Source organism: Pangasianodon hypophthalmus, chromosome 13 (assembly GCF_027358585.1).
Source record: "Pangasianodon hypophthalmus isolate fPanHyp1 chromosome 13, fPanHyp1.pri, whole genome shotgun sequence".
Classification (NCBI taxonomy): domain Eukaryota; kingdom Metazoa; phylum Chordata; class Actinopteri; order Siluriformes; family Pangasiidae; genus Pangasianodon; species Pangasianodon hypophthalmus.
Genome location: NC_069722.1, coordinates 15,328,117 through 15,348,798, shown reverse-complemented (window position 1 = coordinate 15,348,798; position 20,682 = coordinate 15,328,117). Strand labels below are relative to the sequence as shown.

The window sequence follows — 20,682 nt, the reverse complement described above, 5'->3', positions numbered from 1 at the left end:
AGGCCTTTGGCTTTCATAATCTGCCTTTGAAGTGAGCAGTCTGGAAATAATGTCAGCTTGCAATGGTTTCTCTGACTGTCTATGATTGTCTTATATGTTTTCTGATCTCCCTTCTATTCTTACTCAAACGCCCTCTCTCCCTCTCCGTCAGTGTGGAATATAATCATTGAAAATTTAATCAAGTCAGTTATTAATTTGAGCCCCATTAACTGAGCAGTTAACTCATGGGCTTGCAATAATGAGGCCTCTGAGTGGTTTGTGCACTCAAAACAAACTCTCAAGTGTATTTTGTGGTAATTGAACAAATATCTCAGATTCAGGGAGAGTTGAAGCAGTCAGGTTGGACTCTAAGACTATTAATATAAGCTGACTGTTGGTTATGCTTACAGAAGAGAGTCGAGTCTCGATTAGATACAAGGCCAGAAAACACCTTTTTCTTAATGATAGAAGTGGAGATCTGTAGTGAGGACATCCCTTTACCTACTTTTAAATGCACCCCAGGCAATTCTATCTAGTCATACCCTGAAAAACGATTGGAATGTAGACAGTGGGACACATTTATTAGTTTATTCTAATGCCACTCCTGCTTTCTGTCTACTGAATGTGTACCAGGCCTTTACTTGTGCTATCTTGTCAATTTACTGCACTGTGCACAAAGCTCAAAATTAACATGTCTATCATCCCGGACACCATTAAACAATGATCTTTTGTTAGTTATGGTTGCTGCTGGCAAGATATGTGGTTCAACTGGGTTATGACCATCCTAAATGTTTGAAAATATGTAGCATTTATAACATGAATCACAAATTACTGCTCTTCAAATACTGGCAAATAAGCACTTTGTGAATGACTGTGTTTGTGGAACTTGTGAAATAGCTAATTAAACTGCACTTTATTCAATAGCTATTCTATCAGAGTATGCTGAGATTACGGTCAAAACACCTTGCTAGCTAGCCTACCATGCTAATAGTATAAAGATTTGTACTGTTATGGTAAGCTCCCTGGACAAACAATTTGTTGCATCCACCAAAAGCAGTATCAGACTCAGAGGTGTGTGCAGAACATGTGAAAAGCAGCATTGACATAGATATTATTGTGTAAAATGGGTCAGAAGAAGGATGTCATGGAGTCATTTGGTATAGCAAAAGGAAACTTGTCAAAGGAGGCTGTTGAATTTGCTGGTGTTTGTCTGCAATCAAAGCTTGTGTAGTGTTGGAGCCTCATCTGTCAGCACATCTGTAGTGTGCATACCAAACAATCCTATGTGTCCCAAACAATCTTTTGATCACAAATGATTAAAGTCGTGTAGTGTGAATGGGTCAGTAGTGTGAGTGGGTCAGTGGAGTGGGTCACTGAGATTTTAAAAGTTGTGTAGTGAGCACTCAGGCTTAGACTGCCTCTGCTGTGCCTTTCCTCCATGACAGATAAACAGTGAGCTCAACGCAGAGTTCAAAGTTAGAGGTTCTCAGATGAAGGATCTTGTTAAAGCCTATCATAAATGCGAGCCACTCCACTTTATCATATTAGGGACATACAAGTAGTTATATCACAGCAAACCCCAGAGGGATGCCAAGCAAGCAACTAGGCCGCCTATCTGCCCTAATGACTGACTAACCCTGCCAAAATAGCCGATCACTCATAAGGCACTTCATCATGACATCATATTCCTAAGCCCTACAGAAAGAAGACCCTTGTAAGGGATAAACAAGTTACCAATCCTACTTCTGTTCTCTTCTGTCCTGTGGTATATACTGCGATGACATAGCACTGTATTGTATTGTATATTGTATTTAGATCCAATTAGCTCTGGTTTGGGGTGTGTGTGTGTGTGTGTGTGTGTGTGTGTCCTCACTTTGCCGACACGGTCAGCATCTCGGCTGAGCTGTCTTCTCTCCTCATCCCAGCGTGTATGTGCTTCCTGTAGCTGGCACTCCAAAGCCTGCTGTGTTTGTTTGCTCTCTTCTTTAATGGAGAACAGTGTTGTTTGTAGCTCGGCCATTGTCTAGAAGCACACACAGATGACGACACACAACATGTTTACATGCACATCAATAATCTGAGAATAAGAAAACTCTGGGTCTACATGTGTCAGTGAAAAACTGGAAATTCTTTAGTAACATTGCTAGTAGTGAGGCTATTAAATTAATTACATTTCTCAGTAGGGAGGTAGTAGCATCACTTCTTAAATAATTTTCTTAACACACACACTGCAGATATTTTAATCTGGCATGTTATGTATTTCTTCTCAGTTGGTTGGAAGCACAATTTTAAATCTTATTGGAAGTTTCTGCTTTTGTGTTGTATTCCTTCAGAGTTTTTATGGTTACAAATTGTACATAATGCTGTCCCTCTTCTAGGCTCTTTATTTTGATCCAAATAGATCAAGATTTTGTTCGTTTTTATTATGTTTGTGTGTAGATGTATCAACATAGAAAATTGAGAAATATCAGATTAATGGTATGCATGCACTGAATAACCTGCTTATTGTTTTAATCAGGGTGTTTGACTGGACATCCTAAGTAAACAAATAAACCCGTTCATGCAAATGGAGTCAAAATATGGGTTGACGTGTTTCCAAGGAAAAGTAAAAATTCTAAAATTCAAAACACACTGACTTACATAACAGCAATCTGTACATGTCAATCAAGACAGGTGTTAAAAAAAGGAGAGGCTGAAAAAGACAGAAAGATTGCCTCAAGTTTTTAAACTTGTGGCATGGGTAGATATTTAAAGGAGAGAAACTGTTTGTCTGTAATGCTCCAGTAAAATGAACATTTTATTTAGACAGGAATTCGAAGAAATGCAAATATGAGCCAGAGGCAGCTGCTTTGGGCTAGACAGATAATTGTTTATCGTGTGCAAACTTTCAGCAGGAATAATTTGCTTGAAATCCATTCATTGTGTGGGAGTAGGGAGTGAACACTTTAGAGCAGCCACAGAGCGAGAGATTAGGCTTATTTTGTCAGTAGGTGGACCACATGAAAGCGACAAACGGTACATTATTATGGTAACATCAGTTCCCTCAGTAATAATTATTTTGCCATATAGATTCCCGCATCTAGTCTTCAGCCTGGAGGCGCACGCTCATCCCTCCTTTCTTGTTATTCCTGTATCTTTCCTCTGATATTTAGGCCCTTTCGAGTGTAATTGCCTCAGCTCTCCTTCTGTAATTTCACAGCCACTGTTTAGGCTGGGAGTAAGCACACTTCCTGCTGAAGCTGAATGAGTTGGGTTGTCACTCCACAGCTTGATGACTATGCATTTTAATGCCAGGTTATGCAGGACTTTAGCAAGTAAGTGGGACGAAATAATGACTCCTGTTAGACACCAGTAAAAGCAATCAACAGACATTGGTGTAATGTGGGAACTTTTTTGCTACATTTCATCTCCGGTGCTTATCATTCTAACCATAGCATATATGCACCTGAATAATGTAAAATCATAAATCTCTATGAACTACCCATCACCTCTGACTGATAAAACTGCTAGGCCCAGTATCTTTTCTGAGCCTCATCTAAATGCCGATCATTAGTTGGAAAGCTGCAAATGATGAGAGGGTCAAATGTGGGTTGAAAACGAGTCTTCTTTGCATGAGCTGAATTTGCCAGCTAGACATTGATTAAAAAGGCTCAGGGAAAGTTAGCGTACTTTCAGCGCAAGCCATGCTGCCCTTTACACTAATGTATAGGCTGGCGCATGTTTAATTGGGTCATTACGCATGCAGCTGTATTGCCCTGTGCAAATAGGAAAGCTAATTCTCGATAAGGGGGCAAATGTTACTAGTGGAACGTTGGTTAATGGTTCAAAGGCCACTCAAATACACATAATCTCAAAAGAGCTGAGCGCATCAAGCCTTCGCTTCCCACACTGCAAGTGAGATTCAAGGCAAAACAGACCAGGGTGTGTTAACGTCAGATAATAATAACAGGTATGCTAAATCCTATATAATGTTTAGTGTGCAGGAGATGCTTTTAATCAGACTTTAACCAAAGCCTGCTTTCCCACAAAGGTACAGCAGAGGGAAAAGAGACATGTTTGTTCAGCTTATGACAATTTTGAGCCTTTGAAAAAAAACTTTGGGGGGAAGGGGAAGGGATTAATGACTTGCGGTTCTCTCTACAGAAACATAGCATTACTCAAAAGATGGGCAAGTGTCCGCAAACCCCGACTCGTACACACTTGCACACTTTTTTTTTTTTTTTTTTTTGGTCGGCCGTTGTGTAACTTAATAGGCCGCCGATTTCACACATCTGCTCGTCAACCTTACTTTGAACCCTCTGTGTTTTGGGGTGGGGTGGTGGGGTTCTCAAATGTAGTGAAAGAGGAGAAGGAGGGGACAAAAATACAACAAGAAAGGGTTGAGAGTTAGGTAATGAGGGGGCAATTATGACAGATGAAAATGCCATTGGAGTTTGCAACCTTGCAATGGGAAGAAATTACCTTTTTCTCCCTTCTTTGGAACATAAACAATTCACAGGAGTTCAGCCAGTGTGTGTTAACCCGTGCAGGCTCACACACTGAGAGAGATGGGTGGAATAGAGAGGGTGAAGAAGTGAGAAGATCTAAATTTTAGCATAGAACCCACAGCTTGATTCATGAGCAGAGAGGAGAACTCAGGCGGAGTTTCTTTAAGTGCGTTCAGTCTGAATAGATTAAATCTAATGTTAACCACATGGCTGGTGGGGGTGGAGATTCCAACAACACATATGACAGCATGTAGGAATGGAAAGCAAAAACAAAGATCAGGGTACATATGGTTCTGGTGACGGAGTATATTCATTTTTATTTTTCACATTTCTTCTACACTAAATACTATAATTACATCATAAGCCCTATTTGGACTGGACCGTAGGGAGGATAGGTTTATCTCTGGGATTTTAGTTCTATCTGAATCCATATAAATTTTTCTTACAGAATCTGCATGCTCATATCTGGAAATACAGCGAGGGGAAATACGTATTAAGACACTTTTTTTTTGTTATTTAATATACTTCCAGTTCTCATGCAAATTTCACCAGGTGTCATTATGAAGGAACTTGCCACTGGTTGGGAAGATTTCACGCAACACTGGCAATAATTCAGCTTGTCGTGTTTAGAGAAAGAAAGGTTGTTCTTATGACCCCTTACAGAGGTATGGAGGTAGGACCATCACGATATGAGGCTGCTTCTCTGCAAAAGGTACTCGGGCATGACATGTCATCGAAGGAATCCTGAATGGAGCGAAGTACCAGGACTTATTAGTGGAGAATTTAATCTTATCGGCCAAAGAACTGAATCTGGGGAGAAGATGGACATTTCATGGACAAGCCAATGATCCTAAACATACAGCTAAAATATCTCAAAAAGGCGTGGCATGGCCTATCTCCTGAACTGAATTCCACTGAAAATTTATTTTCCAAAATTGAACCACAATGTTTTAAAAGCCTGATTACTTCTTTCCGTAGACGTCTTGAACCTGTAATTGCCAAAAACGGCTTTTCAACAAAGCACTCATTTGCATAATCTGTGGTGTCTGAATACTTTTGTCCCTGTCAGTTTTGTTCATATTTATAAGTCAAAGGACATTATGTGTGTAATTCTGCAGTGGATATATGCATTGGAAGTAAATTAAATGACAAAACAAAAACGTTCAAATATACTTATTTCCCCTCAGTGTACTGTACTGTATTTTACCTTCTAGAAATGAGCAGTAGTCCCAGGTATATCGATCATCCAAACTGACATGTTCAAAAAGTTTCCATTATATCCTGTAGGAAAAGTGGTTTTGTGCTTTTTCTTCAGTACAAAGACACTCCAGGAAGCACTCACTCGTTTGTTTGCATTAAAATGAGGTCTATGTAGGACGCATGGAATTTTTAGTATGGAATCATGAAGATACTCCCATCTCTGTGATTTAGACAGAAATCTTATCCAGTCTGAACAGTACTTTAGACACAACAGCAACAATACTGTAGACATTAAGGCATGGAGAAAAAAAAAAAAAGAACTAGAGGAGGTCTGAATGAATGTGTATTAATATATTAACACTGATTACTTTATCTAGCGTGCAAAAAATATTTTAATGTTTATATTTCAGTCCAAAGAACAAGGGGAAAAACCATTCCCCAGAACATCTGTTTATCCCACTAAACAATCCTTAGGTAGGGAAGAGAGTGTTTACCTGCGCAGACTTAGCAAGCTTCTGGGTGTATTCCTTCTCAAGCTGCTTCAACCTGCTGTTTGCCTGGAATGACAGAGGTGGAAAAGGGGTGGGTGGTGGGGTAGACACAGAGAGAGCGACATGAAACCTAATCAGCTGGGAGGAAGTGAGTGCACAGACACATTGCTGTGACCTCTGTGGCTTGCGGGTATACTGGTATCTTCCTGTCGCTAGCATGCTGAGAATTGACCATCTCAACCGGAACCAGAAAGTCTTTGATCCTCAGCTAACTATTCCTCATTTAACAGAGAGGATAAAAATCTACAAAATTATCTGCAAAAACAAACAACAACAACAAAACAACTACATGAAAAAACACAGAAGCTCTATATACATATTATCATGCAACTAATGAACTAATGCGTAAATTATTGCATTGGATAACTGATATCACTATGTGTATTAATAGATAACTGTTATAATTTTATATGGGCAAATTTGATTGATTCATTCGTTTATTCCTCTTCACAGTAAGCACTTTTTGCTGGTCAGGGTCAAAGTAAATGTGGAGTTTATCCCTGGATGGCATGACAGTCCATTAAAGGGGAGACACAAACATACATTCACACTCGTTCACACCTAGAGGCAATTTAGCATCACCATTCCAACTTTTGGCCTGTTTGGGAGGTTGGAGGAAAACTGGAAACCTGGAAGAAACTCACACAGACATGGGGGGAGACGTGAAACTCCAGACAGACAGTAATGCAAGATCAGGATTGAAATGGTGACCCTGGAGCTGTGAGCTGTGAGGCAGCAACCCCAACCACTGCACATATTTGTAGTTAAATTAGGGTTCATTGATATAACTGTCAAAATTTAAAACCAAAAACTGTCCGACTATAAAATAAAACAAATTCAACAATTCAATTTGAAAGGGTAACCTAAAGGCATTATTCAAATAATGTTAATCAAATAAATGAAATCATTTTCCCTTTCCATTACACTTTGCTCTTCGAGGTGGCTATTACTGAATGATAAGTTAAGATTGGATTTCACACACCACAGGATAATATAGAAAGACGATCATTTAAGACTAGCCTAGAAACCTCCAACTGTCTGGAGGAGCGAATCCGTTCAAAATTGGTGTGGCCCTGACATTTGCCATGTTAGATTTTATAGCCCCACACGTCTCTTTCGCTCTCTCTCTTTTTTTAAAAATTTCGCTTATGTCTTTTCACACTAACTTTAAAGGTAACTTGACACACATTTAGAAGTCTTCATGTTATATTCATTTTCTCACTTTGCTTGAGAAGAAGTATCGCCATCTTTCCTCACAGCATATGTGTGTGAGTGTGTGTGTGTGTATGTATGTGACATGTCATGCATTTACAGGCCCAGGAGGGTGTGTTCCATGTGTGTGCAGGTGAGTATCAGCGGTGATGCCCTGCTGTCAGAGCTGCTTTCCGGAGAGCTGCTGAACCACTGACAAGACAGATAGAGCCTGCAGCAGGCATCAACACCTGAACCACCACTTAGACAGACACACACACTACAGAACCCAGTGTAGCTAAACCTGCTCTCGCCCACTCTCTCCCTCTCTTTTTCCTTCATCCTCCTCTTTTTTTAGTCACTATCCACCTGTCCCATGTGGCTTTTCTACCTGATGAGAGTGAAAACAAAGCATGAAAAGAGACAATGAGGGGGAAAAAAAAACGCACCAGTCATAAAAAACACAGGCCTGTCAGCTCCTTGCGTTGCTATAGAGACTGCAGTCTTGCCTGCCGTTTCATTAAGCATGCTGCTAGGTAAATGTGTGCGAAATGTAAGTTTGCTGAGGCCCTTTGATGGATTTCTTAAAAAAAAAAAAAAAAAAAAAAAAAAAAAAAAAAAAACACTTATGGTGATATGTTGTGAAAGTAAACAATCAGTTATAATAGTTTTTGTCAGTGACACTTCACAAGCAAAATTTAGCTCAGTTTGCTTAATTAAGTGGTCAGACAAAGTGTGAATACATTTCTCAAGCAAGATTTTGCCTCAAGTTTAACTTTTGGTGGACTTTCCCCCTTGAACTCACATCTGTTTTAGCTGACATGTCGATTCAATTCAATTTTATATGACAATAGACATTGCCACAAAGCAGCTATACAAAAATCCAAATGTAGATTTAGATCCCTAAGAAGCAAGTAAGAGGAAACAGTGGCAAAATTTTTTTTCCCTGAGATGACACGAGAAAGAAACCTTGAGAGAAACCAGAATCAAAAGTGAACCCTTCTTGGTTCTCTTCTTGGTTCACAATACACATCTGCTTTATCTGCATTGACTTTTGTGTAGAAGCGAGTTCCTTCATACTGCAGCACAGATGAACATGGAGGATGTGCTAATTATACCAGTGCACAGTCATGAGATATTATATAGTACCTTCTAACCTGGCTATAACATGGCCATAATTAAGCTAGTACCTTCTGAGGCTATACTTAGCTATACTCAGGCATCATGGTACACAGTTTGTTGAGAGATTGGGTTGAATTTGTGGGTATTTTTATTTAAAGAATTATGGCTGTTGAACTAGCTAGCTAACTAGCAACAAACACACGAGTTTGCATGCAAGGTAGAACACCAACAAACATCCAGTATAGATTTTGGGTATATACAGGGCTTAACTTAGAAGCCCTGAATTAATTATGGAAGTTAACCTGCACTTCATTGCGAAGCTTTCCTTCTGAGCACATTATCACTAGATGAGGTGACAACACTGCTGACAAGAAAATCCTTGCAGGCAAAGAGAAAAAAAGAATGTTGGTGGACGAGGCGGCAAATTCCCCCCCCCCCCCCCCCCCCCCCCCCCCCCCCCCCCCCCCCCAAAACGTGCAAAAGCAAAGCAAAAATCTAGTGTGACTACTACTTAAGCGGCTCCTCCATTTTATTACCAATCCAAAGAGACCACAGTCCCATCCACTTGTTTTCTATTGGCTCAGAAGACACAGGCTTGTGAATTCACAGGTCTAAGTTTCTGTGTTTCTGTGGCTGAGTACGTGTGCCCTGCTGAAGGTGTCTCTGAAGTGCTATCAGAAGTAGCAATCACTTAATAATGCCGGTGGAGCGGCTTTAGAAGTCTGCAGAACAACGCATGTAGTGTATATAATGGCAAGGCTGGACACTGCTTAGTGAAACTTAATTAACAAGCCTTGGCTGGACCTCAGTCATCCACTATCTAGATGCAGGACACAGACAAATTACAAGACTCCCCAGTATGGTTCTCTCTGTGTGTGTGTGTGTGTGTGTGTGTGTGTGTTTGTTTCTTAGAGAAAGAGCTTCATTCTTTAAACATGGTACTAAACACTTGGTCATTCTTGTGCATCCAGACTCAAACTGCCTTTGGTACTATTAAGTTGTTTTTTTTTTTCCTTTTTATTAAGTCAACTTCTTGTGGTGGGGAAAAGACGGCATGTTCAGACTTGAAAAAATAGCAAAAATAATTTAGGATGTTAAAAGAAAAAGAAAGAAACAAGTCCAAGCAAAAGACTGTTTTCAGAAGGAAGCTGGTTTACTTAAAAAGGTGTGGACGTTTTTCCCTATGCGCTTTCCAGGTAAGCCAATAAACCAGCTTATTGAAGAAGCCGCTCATGATGAATTTACAAATATTTGTATAGCCTCTCAGATAAACGAGCGATTGCAGCGTGTAGCCTGGTTGGGTTGATGGAATTAGCAAGGAGATGGGTTAGCAAGCAGAGAACACAGTTTGTAGTTTATATATTCCTTATTAATCATACTCTACTGTGGCTGCAGGGTCTTTCTGTACTTAGATGTTGAATGCCAACAGACTAATCACATACATGCACTATATGACCAAAAGTATGTGGACATCTGACAATCACACCCAATCACAATCACATGCTTGTTAACCATCCCATTCTAAATTTAGTCCCCTGTTGCTGTTACAATAATCTCCACTCTTATGGGAAGGCTTGGGGATTTGGGATTTGTGCTCATTCAGCTAAGGGCACTAGTGAGGTCAGTAACTGATGTTGGCCAAAGAGGCCTGATGTGCAATCAGCCTTCTAATTTGCCCCAAAGGTATTCAGTGGCGTTGAACTCAGGGCTCAGGCCACTTGGGTTCTTCCACACCAACCAGGAGTTTATGGACCTCGCTTTGTAAACAGGGGCACTGTCATGCTGGAACATGTTTAGGCCCCTTAGTTTCAGTGAAGGAAAATCTTAATGCCACCACATTGCCATTCTACAGGGTTTCCCAAAAGTCTCCATACATAAGGGACTAAGTATGCCAGCACCACGTCGGTTGTGCCTGCGTCAGTGGATGTTCATGGACGTCCACTTCTTGGATGGTCCGCAACACTTCCAGTCTTTTTGTATTTGTAATAAGTTTGGCAACAGGGTCATGCACGATGTGCTTGCAAGTTTCCTGTTAAAGTCCAGCGCAATCTTTAACAGCTTCCCGATCCAGCAATGAGAATGATTTCAATACGTTCTTCTTTTGTCAAAGGTATTCTTAAAGGCTATCTGAAAAAATTATATAATATAAAATAAGTATGAAAAATTTTGGAAGACGTTTTACTAAAAAGTGTTCATTTCCCCTATGTGGCAACGGTTTGCGGAAGTCACACATATCGGTGTGATGGCCAAATGTCCACATACTTTTGGCCATATCTTTGTGTCACTACACTCGAAACTCTCAACACTATTCACACATGCATACTATAGGTGTGGATGGGGCTGTTTTTTAAATCCTATTCCTAAAGGAATTCTGCCCAATTCCGCATGTTCCAGCAGTTTTTATTTTGGTTTGTACCTACTTGGGATGTTTTATAACGAATTTCCCAAATATTGGAAAAAAAAAAAAATTAGCCAGTTAACCCACAGTGATCCTGACCAGAATAAAGCATTTAATGAAGATGCATAAATGAATGCAGTAAATGTGTCTTGCAGCACCATCAAGCAACATGCCACATCCAATACAGCCTGCCCACTCTCTTGACTTGTTGTCCTAATGCAGCATTTGTGGGATTTTCTCCCAATTTGGTCATTTGCCTGTCACATGACAGCTACAAACCAGGGAGAGTGAAGGCTTGTATATACTTCCTCCAAGACACATGAAATCACCACATCTTTTCAAACTGCTGCTCATACTTTGTCACATACTTTGTCACAGAGCAGCGTAACACACTTGGAGGAACTAACCTTTGGAGAAAACTGCTTTCTTCTAAATACATTATCTCACAGATGCTCTGACTTGACCAGGCAGAGATTACTGCCATTGCCCCTATATAGACAGCATGGCCAACTTTGCTCTCTTGGACTCCATATAGCCATGTCATCATTGGAATTTGAATTCACAACCTCTTGACGATAGGGCAAATGCTTTTCTATTGTGCCACTCAGGAGCCTGCTATAGTGCAATATCTAAAAGCATACAAACATTTTGAATGTATGTCATGTTTAGACATGACAGGTAAAAACTGTACATGAATAGAAAACTGAGTTATGTGTAAGGCGAAAGGTGTTCAATGCCACGCTTACATTTGTTTTAACAAACCCGGACCAGTTGCACTTTACACTTAATGTGCTTATTTCAGTCCACAAAAGCTTGCTTGAGTTCCTCCTAGCATGTGAAGCTCTGTGCCCCAAATCTGTGAGTTTGGGTTTGATTTTCACCAGATCCTTAGAAGCCTCTTCTTAGAAAAGACATCTGCTCAAGGCTTTAGGCAAAAGCATGTGCTTTTTTGGCCTTAAGGAGCCAGGACGATCGGAAGAGCATCCCATTTGATGACCTACAGGACTGCAGCCAGAGTCGGCACAACAAAGCTAAGATTAGACTATCAATAAGAGATGAAGGGCTAAAGCGCTACTCTGCCAAAAGAACCTTTTTGTCAGGGGGGGGTCATTACCATCTGGTGGTGTGATCAGAGCTCATTTCATGTTTATGGCTTGTTATACACCTTTCTAGCTGTTCCATTTGGGCTAAGCAGTTAATGTCAGAGTTGTGTACAAGTGGTACAACAAGACATCGTGGCTTGCACAGATGTTCCATATATTCCTTAAACATCAGCTAGCAGTCTATGGCAGTATCTCTGTGTCGCATATGCACTGGAAGCCATAAATAACCCAGTCATAAGGAAAAAATACTGGCACTTGCAGCCTCAATTTTCATCTCTACACAAAAAGAGGACTAGAATCATCACATCCATCCACATGCCTGGCTGGTCTAAATATGATTTTCTGCTATTAAGCCCCATTTCCCTGCCTCAATCTGCCACTGAGAGGTGATAACAGCATGTCTTTGATCACTTTCTCACCCCACTGTTTTGCTCAATATAATCCATGACCAAAAATAATGGGATTTGGTGCATCTCCAGATGGCAGAGAAACCAATCGACAGAAATTAATAAAGTTTGTGGGGGGAAAAAGAAAAAGCATCAAGTGGAGGCAAACAACAACCCCCCCCCACCCCCCCCCACCCCCTTTCAATCTGGCAAAAAAAAAAAAAACTGACATGGTGAAAAAAATACTGCTAACACTCTGAAACAAACAAATAAATAAACATGAATAAAATAAAAAAAAAAAAAGTATGACATCCAAACTTCGGCTGGAATGACAGCTGACAGCTCCGTCATGGGAGAAGCGCTGTTCACTGATGTGGATCTTGTGTTTAAAGGAGAGCATGTTTTACAGCATTTCTCTCCGAGGGTGGCAAGTGTGTGTGAAGAGCTGCTTCAATCTAATCCCTGCTGTCACAGCTGAATCAAAACCTTGTTCAGATGCCACATTCGCAACAACAGGTGCGTGATGTGGGTGTAGTAAAGCTGCATTTACAACCTTCTTTGCTTCTTCATTGCAGATTCCAAAAAGAGAAGTGAATGTGTCATGGAAAGACGTTTCCTTGTTTTTCTTTCCTGCATAAATACAATCTTTAAGCAGTGGCTGTATAAAGTCTCAAAATTGGTGCGTGTGTTGTGTTTGTGATTCGAGAAAAGACTTGAACAAATCCGTTTTGGACGAAAACTCTGGGAAAAAGAAAAAGCCGAAAAAAGCTGAAAAACATTTACAATTCAGAAAGTTCAGAGAATTGATTATATGATTATACCACATTTCTCAGTTCTATAGTAACAACCGATTAACAGGCAGGCAATCTACATAGTCTAAGGCTAATAATAAACAAAAAAAATGCTTTGTTGTTCAACAAGGAAACATGTATAACTGTTGATATGGTGATGGTTTCTGTAAGGAGATGTTCTTTTAACTTTTATTGAAGGAGTCTGGGGTGTCAGTGCTTTGTAAGGATCAGTAAGTTGTCCACCACAGGAAAGTCTCCAGGACGGAGGACTTTGCTTGTTTTATTCCTTAATTAATGTTCTGATAAGAATGTAACAATTTTTTTATTTCCTCCCTTGTTGTTGACAAATCACCCAAGTGAGAATCTATGTAACCGCTTTGCTGCCAAGAACTGAACCATAGAAATATCAATCATTGTGTCTTTAATGTTGACAAAAAGATTTTTGAAAGGCAGGTCACGTGACGTTACTGGTACTGATGGAATGGGCAGAAACTTCAAAGAGAGTGAAGAGCAGTCATGCAGGTAGAGGTATTTTGTGAGCTCACTTGCGTGAAGTTCTCAGGTGTTTCAATACCTTGCAGCTAATGAGGGTATAGGCTGCTTTTTGCCTCCCAAGCTGTTTTATAATGCGTATGCTATACGCTATGGCACTTTCTCTCCCGCTTTTACAGCAGTTACCGGTGAGTTGCAGCTCACTTTTCAAGGCATTGCCATCCAGTTCCAGCTTGTCTGTGCTCCCTCTTTCTTTTCTTGCCTTTTTCTCTGTCAGCTGAGATAACCGCACCCATCTCAAACTGCACACCTTGTTACCATGGTGATCTCGCAAGGAGAAGTTTCCCTATGTAATGAAACACAGTAAGATAAAAAAAAAAAGGAGAGAAAAAGACACCAGAAAGCAAAAAAGGTAATAATCCTACTTGAGCCTATTTATCTAACAGAAGGCACAGAGAGTGCTCATATGGCTGGCAGATTGGAGTAATTCCCAGCATGCAGCACAGGTTCGTCCTCTGATGTTTGGACCTTGCCACCAGGGATTGTCCGATTACCCTAGCCTCGGCATAGAAAGGGGAGGGGGCTCGCTTTGAAGAGCAAAGAGTGGATGTGTGCTTTCCATATGAGGGGTGGGGTGGGGTCCCCGGGGGCTTGGGCTGTGGGGCAAAATAGTCATCGGGTAAATACGAGCCAGTCACATTCAGTTCAGAGCACAATGTGCCACGTCGCTTATTCACTGCAGAAATGGCCTCTATCTTTTTTTACAATGTGGGTTATAAATCTCTGAAATTGTATTGTTGGGGAAAAAAACACTGGTATTTCCCTCTGCTTGGAAAAGCAAAAAGAATATAAAATCTGCTCTTCTGTGTTTACTTTTCTGAAAAATGTATGTGCAATTTTAGATCTCAGAACTGGAGTCATGTAAATAGTCAGAATTCACAATCATGTTTGTAAACACAGCAACCTTCAAGATTATGTAGAGAAAAAAAAAGATTCAACTAACTAACTGACTGACTGACTAACTAACTTAAATAAAATTATTTTCTCCCAAATTAAAGCTTTATTAAATAAATGCAAAGAAATCGTCCTCCTCAAAACAAACAAAAACAAATTAATTCAAGAATTCTGCCAAGTACCTTAATATTTTACTACCAAACTTGGTTGCCTCTTCCAGAAGGTTAAGACTTAACTGTAAATAGATCTTTTAACTATATTAAGTCTAAACTAACATCTCAATCAACACTGAAATGGTTGCAGAAACCCAAAAACAAAGTTTTGCAACAATCATGTACAGTCATTTCCACAAGTATTTGGACAGTGACAATTTTTTATAATTTTGCCTCTTCCAACATAATGGATTTAAAATGAAGCGATCAAGCTGTGATTGAAGTGTAGACTTTCAGCTTTAATTCAAGGGGTTTAACAAAAATATTGCAATAACCGTTTAGGAATTGCTGCCATTTTTACAGAGTCCCTCCATTTTCACAGGCTCAAAAGTAATTGCACACTTGACTGATAAGCAGTTTCGTGGCCAGGTGTGGCCTGTTTCCTTGTTATTTCATGATAAATTAAAGAGATAAAAGGTCTGGAGTTGATGACAAGTGTTGAATTTACATTTGGTAGCTGTTCATGGGAACTCTCAGTATGCATTCCAAAGTGGTGTTGATGCAAGTGAAGGAGGCCATCATTAGGCTAAAAAAAAAAAAACAAAACAGGCCTATCAGAGAGATAGCAGAAACTTTAGAAGTGGCCAAATCTGCAATTTGGTACTTTCTTAAAAAGAAGGAATGCACTGGCGAGCTCAGCAACACCAAAAGTCCTGGAAGATCACGGAGGACAGCTAAGGTGGATAAATTCTCAATTCTTTTCTTTTTCAAAGTCTACAATCAAGAGTCACCTTCTCTTCTCTCAATGTAAATGCAGATGGTTTATGGAAATACAGATGGAGTATGAAGAAGGAAAGGAAGGGCTCATGTTCCAAAGCATACCACATCGTCTGTCAAATATGTGGAGGAAATGTTATGGCATGGGCATATATGCTGCCAATGGAACTGGGTCACTGGTGTTTATTGATGATGTATCAGGATGAAATTATGAAGTGTATAGAGTTATACTTTATGCTCAGATTCAGTCAAACGCTGCAAAACTGATAGGACGGCATTTCCCAGTACAGATGGATAATGACAAAAAACATTCTGCAAAAGCAAACCAAGGGCTTCTTTAGGCAAATAAATTAAATGTTCTTTAAGTTAAATGTCTGATGAACTCAACTCAATTGAGCATGCTTTTCACTTACTGAAGATAAAACTGAAGGCAGAAAGACTCACAAACAAGCAGCAACTGAAGGCAGCTGCAGTAAAGGCCTGGCAAAACATCTCATGGGAGGAAACTCAACATTTGGCGATGTCCATGGGTTCCAGGTTTCAGGCAGTCATTGACTGCAAAGGATTTGCATCCAGATATTAAAAAATTCTTAATATTTATAATTATGTTAGTTTGTACAACTACTTTTGATCGAGTGAAAATGGAGAGACTCTGTATAAAATGGCTGCAATTCCTAAACGGTTACTGCAATATTTTTGTTAAACCTCTTGAATTAAAACTGAAAGTCTACACTTCAATCATATTTTGATTGCTTCATTTCAAATCCAACATGGTGGCGTACAGAGGCAAAATTATGAAAATTGTGTCACTGTCCAAATATTATGGACCTGTCTATAAGTTTCTGAATTTAAAATCCACTTATAGCCTGTGATCTGAATTAAAGAGAGGAGACCATATGCATGAAGCTAAGAATATAAAGAAGCTTGAAAATGAACTACATGGAGGAGTGAGCTGTCTACAAGTGTCTTCAACCTCATCAGACTTTACACGAAGAGGCTGATTGTACTCTGTTGTACTGCTGTTGTAATGCTGTTGTACTCTCCAGAGGAAACTTTAATCAAACATTAATTGTGATTTTCAAACCACTGTCTAGCAGAAATCCATTTTCTGCTAGCTACTCTTTACTATACTGCAAAATGTCCACTGTAAAAATTATCTATATGAACAAAACTTTCTATCTTTCAAGCCACAATTTGTCGGGTCCCTTCGGTTGCCCTGACTTAATAGAATAAACTACAGTCACGTAAAAGTCGGCAGATCAAATACGCCCCAGTAGATCAAAGAAATGTCTAACTTCAGAGACAGAGAGAGTAAGTGTGACAGTTACCCGCATCTTAAATCTCTCTCTCTCTCTTCAGCCCGCTGGTGTTAACAAGTGGGTTGAGTCGACTAGCAATGAGGGCATCTGGGTAGATGAATAGAGCCCAACAGGTACGGCAAGTCCACTGGAAAAGCAGTTCTTTCAACAGTGATTCATTAGCTACGCCATCGTTTTTCTTCCCAACAAGCCCACTCCCTACTGATGCCCACATGCTGCAGTATAAACTAGCATAAAATAGACATGTGCTGTCTTTGCCTTTGACATGAGAGCAAAATGAGTTTAAAGTGATCTTGTTGAAAGTGTGATTAAAGTGTATTAGTCAGCAGGTGTCATACTGCATTTAGCATGGTCAAAGTGTAAATACTGGATAATGACACAGCTATAACAGACCATCCGTTTTAGAACTTATTTCAAAGTAGCAACAGCTTCTGTGAGCAACCTACTGCCTAACGTCTTCAAATTCTTCCACAACAACGTTCGCACAAACTCAAGTTTCAGCTCATGCCTTTTCCCCCGATCCTTCGGAAACCTTGTTCAGATGTTTAAAACCCAGAAGCCACATGTCATGGTCTGATCATCATGCCATGTGATCTGTTGCTCAAGGCTCAATTTCTGTGAGCAACCATAAGACAGTGAGAGAGAGAGAGGGGGAGAGAGAGAGAGACTCAAAAACCTCAACAAAATAATAAAAACCTCAATGAAATATAAAATAAAAACCTCAATGAAATATAAAATAAATAAATAAAATACAACTAGTCTCTAAAAGAAATATTAATACTTAGGTTTCTAATGTAAAGACACACCATGCGGTGTATCTGAGGGGCCAGCTGAGAGTTGTGTGCACTGAGAAAACAGACAGGTTTATCTATAGGAACAAGGCTGCCAAGGCTCTCTGAGGCAAATGGAGATTGGGTACTGGGCACACACACACACACACACACACACACACACACACACACACACACACACAATCCAGACACCACACACAGCAGCAGATAAACCTCGTCGTCACTAGCAGCAGAAATGAAGTCGCTGTCTTTCTTCTCCTCTTTATTTTCACCTAGCCTCTAACGGAGGAACAATCTAACACACAACCTTATCTTTTCTGATATTCTGCTTCTCATTATTTTATTCCACAAGCTTTTTCTCTCAAAAGGCAGCATCTTTGATGAAAATCCATTCATGGATTTAATGGATTTCTTCTGCCTTTTTCTTGGGGATCTGTGAGACGCATTCAAACTCCAGCTGCCCGTTTCAGGACTCGCTGACTGCCGAGGACAGTGTTTTCATCAGAAGAATAAGAAATTTCAGCTTACAAATCGCATGGAGCTTATAAGGATGAGAGCTTGTAACAACTAACCAAAAATAAAGAAACGCTGGAAACTTTGACACTGAACCAAGAAGTGATACTTAACCCAGGCACATTAACATTTTCATGATTACACCATTCAGCAGATATAAAAATAGAAAAAAAACACACAGTGATGGCTGTATAACACACAGGCCTGCACAGAGCCCTGGCCTCAGCCTCGCTGAACACATTTGAGACGAACTTGAATGTTGATTTCACACCAGGCCTCCTTGCCCAATCATTGTCTGACCTCACTAATGCCCTTGTGGCTGAATGCTCTAGCGGAAAGCCTTTCCAGAAGAGTGAGGGTAATTATAACACCAAACGGGGACTAAAGCTGGAATAGAATGTTCAGAAAGCACATATGGGAGTGATGGTCAGGTGTCCACAATATAGTGTAATATAGTGTAAATCTATAACATTGACTATACAGTTTGCTGTTTTGAGGAGGTTAATATGCATCACTCATCACAGTTAGATGACTAGCTTGTTGCTAACAAAAGATGAACATGGAGGCATCCATGTTTTTTTTTTTTCCCCCACTTTGTTGCTCGCGATCGAAAATGATGTAATTCTGAGCTCCAACCTTCCACTTCCGAGGTACGCTAAAAAATGCAGTATTTGATCTCTACACACACAAGATTGTAGATTGCAATCTTAAAACTCGGTTTGTTGTTGACTACGTTCGCACTCACCCTTACACCAAACCTTCTTACTACTCTCTGCAGGTGTGTATTCTCTTTAGAGATCATGTCTGGCCTTGCAATACTACTACACTCAAAGCCTACTATGTACACTACCCATCTCCTTACACTGCATTACACGATACTTACAAATTTCATTCCTCATTTCAAACTTCAGCTGATAAAGGAGTTCTGTGGACTCAGTGTTACAAACACATCACAATGACGGATCAGTTCATAATATATATTGGTGTTAGATGACAGCTTAAAACACAGCTTTAACATATTAAGAGAACCTGATTGGTCTGGTAGTCTGGACAAGCCAATAAGACCTTAAAGACCACCAAACATACACCATTTAAGAAACCACTTGAACCAAGAGTGTTCAGTATATGCTCAATTGTACAGAGGTAGTTAAGTATGAGTAAAAGTAATTATGTAGAGTTACAGTTACCAACCCGTAGTTGATTTTTTTTTTTCCTGTAACAGCATTCCAGAAGTGATTTATTTGTCTTATACCACACTGATTTGCCAACAATTACAATTTTTAATTTATTACCGAATGACACTTTGTGTCCAGGAGACATGATACTATCTTGCATTTATCTCTCTTTTTTCTCTCTGTTGATGTTAATAAGGCAAAAATAAAGCTAGAAACTAGAAATGTCCTTTGTCCTACAGATTCTTCTGTTGTGGAAACATAGTGACTGTTATAAACCACTGACACCTTCACCACATAAATTATTATACATTTCCTTTGTTAAATAACATTTTTATCCATTTATTGTTAGGCTTAGACTCTGTGTAGGGTCTGCCAGTCAAGTCCATCTGAATGCGTTGTTACTATAGAAACAATAACGTATAAGCACATTAATATAATCCTGGGATTTGTCTTGCAGTCGAACTACTGTTAGAGACTTGCTGAATTAGTCAACACCTTCTGACCAATAACTTCTGGCAGTGGTACAAAAGGAACTGATATGTTCAGAACTGATACATGCAGGAGTCAGCAACTTATTTTTGGCATTTATGCTTAATTTATATTAATTATGTAGCATTATCAAGCCCTTCATCCTAATGACTCACAGAAACTCCAGTGTCTATACTTGACTGCCACATCTACAGGTGTGTCTCAGATGTGAGGAGGATGGATCGGATGACTTATTGTTCATAAACAATTTTTAAGTGGTGGTGGAGCGGAAAAAGTGAGTCGGACTGGGATCAGTATGAGAGCCATACTAGCATATGGTTCTGAAATGGAGGCCCAGGATTTATGGAGGAGACCGAACAGCACGGTAATATGCCACAGATGGTCTGAGAGGGGACTGCATGGATCTAATGAAAATGAATCGCCTTGATGGGCCTAATCAGGAATTTACTCCTGATCAACAGCACACTTTCTGCCAGTTCCTGGCCAGCCTGTGCCATATTAAAAGAGCTTCCTATCCCTGGTTTCTGTTACAAGGGATCAAGAGCTCTGTAAATATGAAGTAGCAGGGGTGAGGACCTGAGGAATTCCAGCAAAGTCAGTCAAAGTCCGCCTGCTATGCATAGATAGAACCAGAGCAAAGGGGGCTAATGCATTTAAAATGAAATGCTAGCCAGAGTTCTTGAATTGCTACACTACAAAGTCAACCAGCATGTCTTAGGGTTTGTGTGTGTGTGTGTGTGTGCGTCTGTCTGTGTCTGTATCTGTGTGTCTGTGTGCACTCATGACTGTACAAGCGTGTGATCCAGACACCA

General features: G+C 39.9%; 1 protein-coding gene across 7 annotated transcripts in view; it reads right to left on the bottom strand.

Annotated features, from left to right (window-relative positions):
• cep112 (centrosomal protein 112) overlaps positions 1-20,682 on the bottom strand; it is a 137,899-nt gene that overhangs the window by 23,644 nt on the left and 93,573 nt on the right. For all 7 annotated transcript variants that reach the window (XM_053239046.1, XM_026916234.3, XM_053239044.1 and 4 more), the window contains 2 exons: positions 6,161-6,223; positions 1,853-2,002 (listed from right to left, as the gene is read on the bottom strand). In XM_053239046.1, the coding sequence (XP_053095021.1) occupies positions 1,853-2,002; positions 6,161-6,223 (213 nt within the window). The remainder of the gene's footprint in view (positions 1-1,852; positions 2,003-6,160; positions 6,224-20,682) is intronic.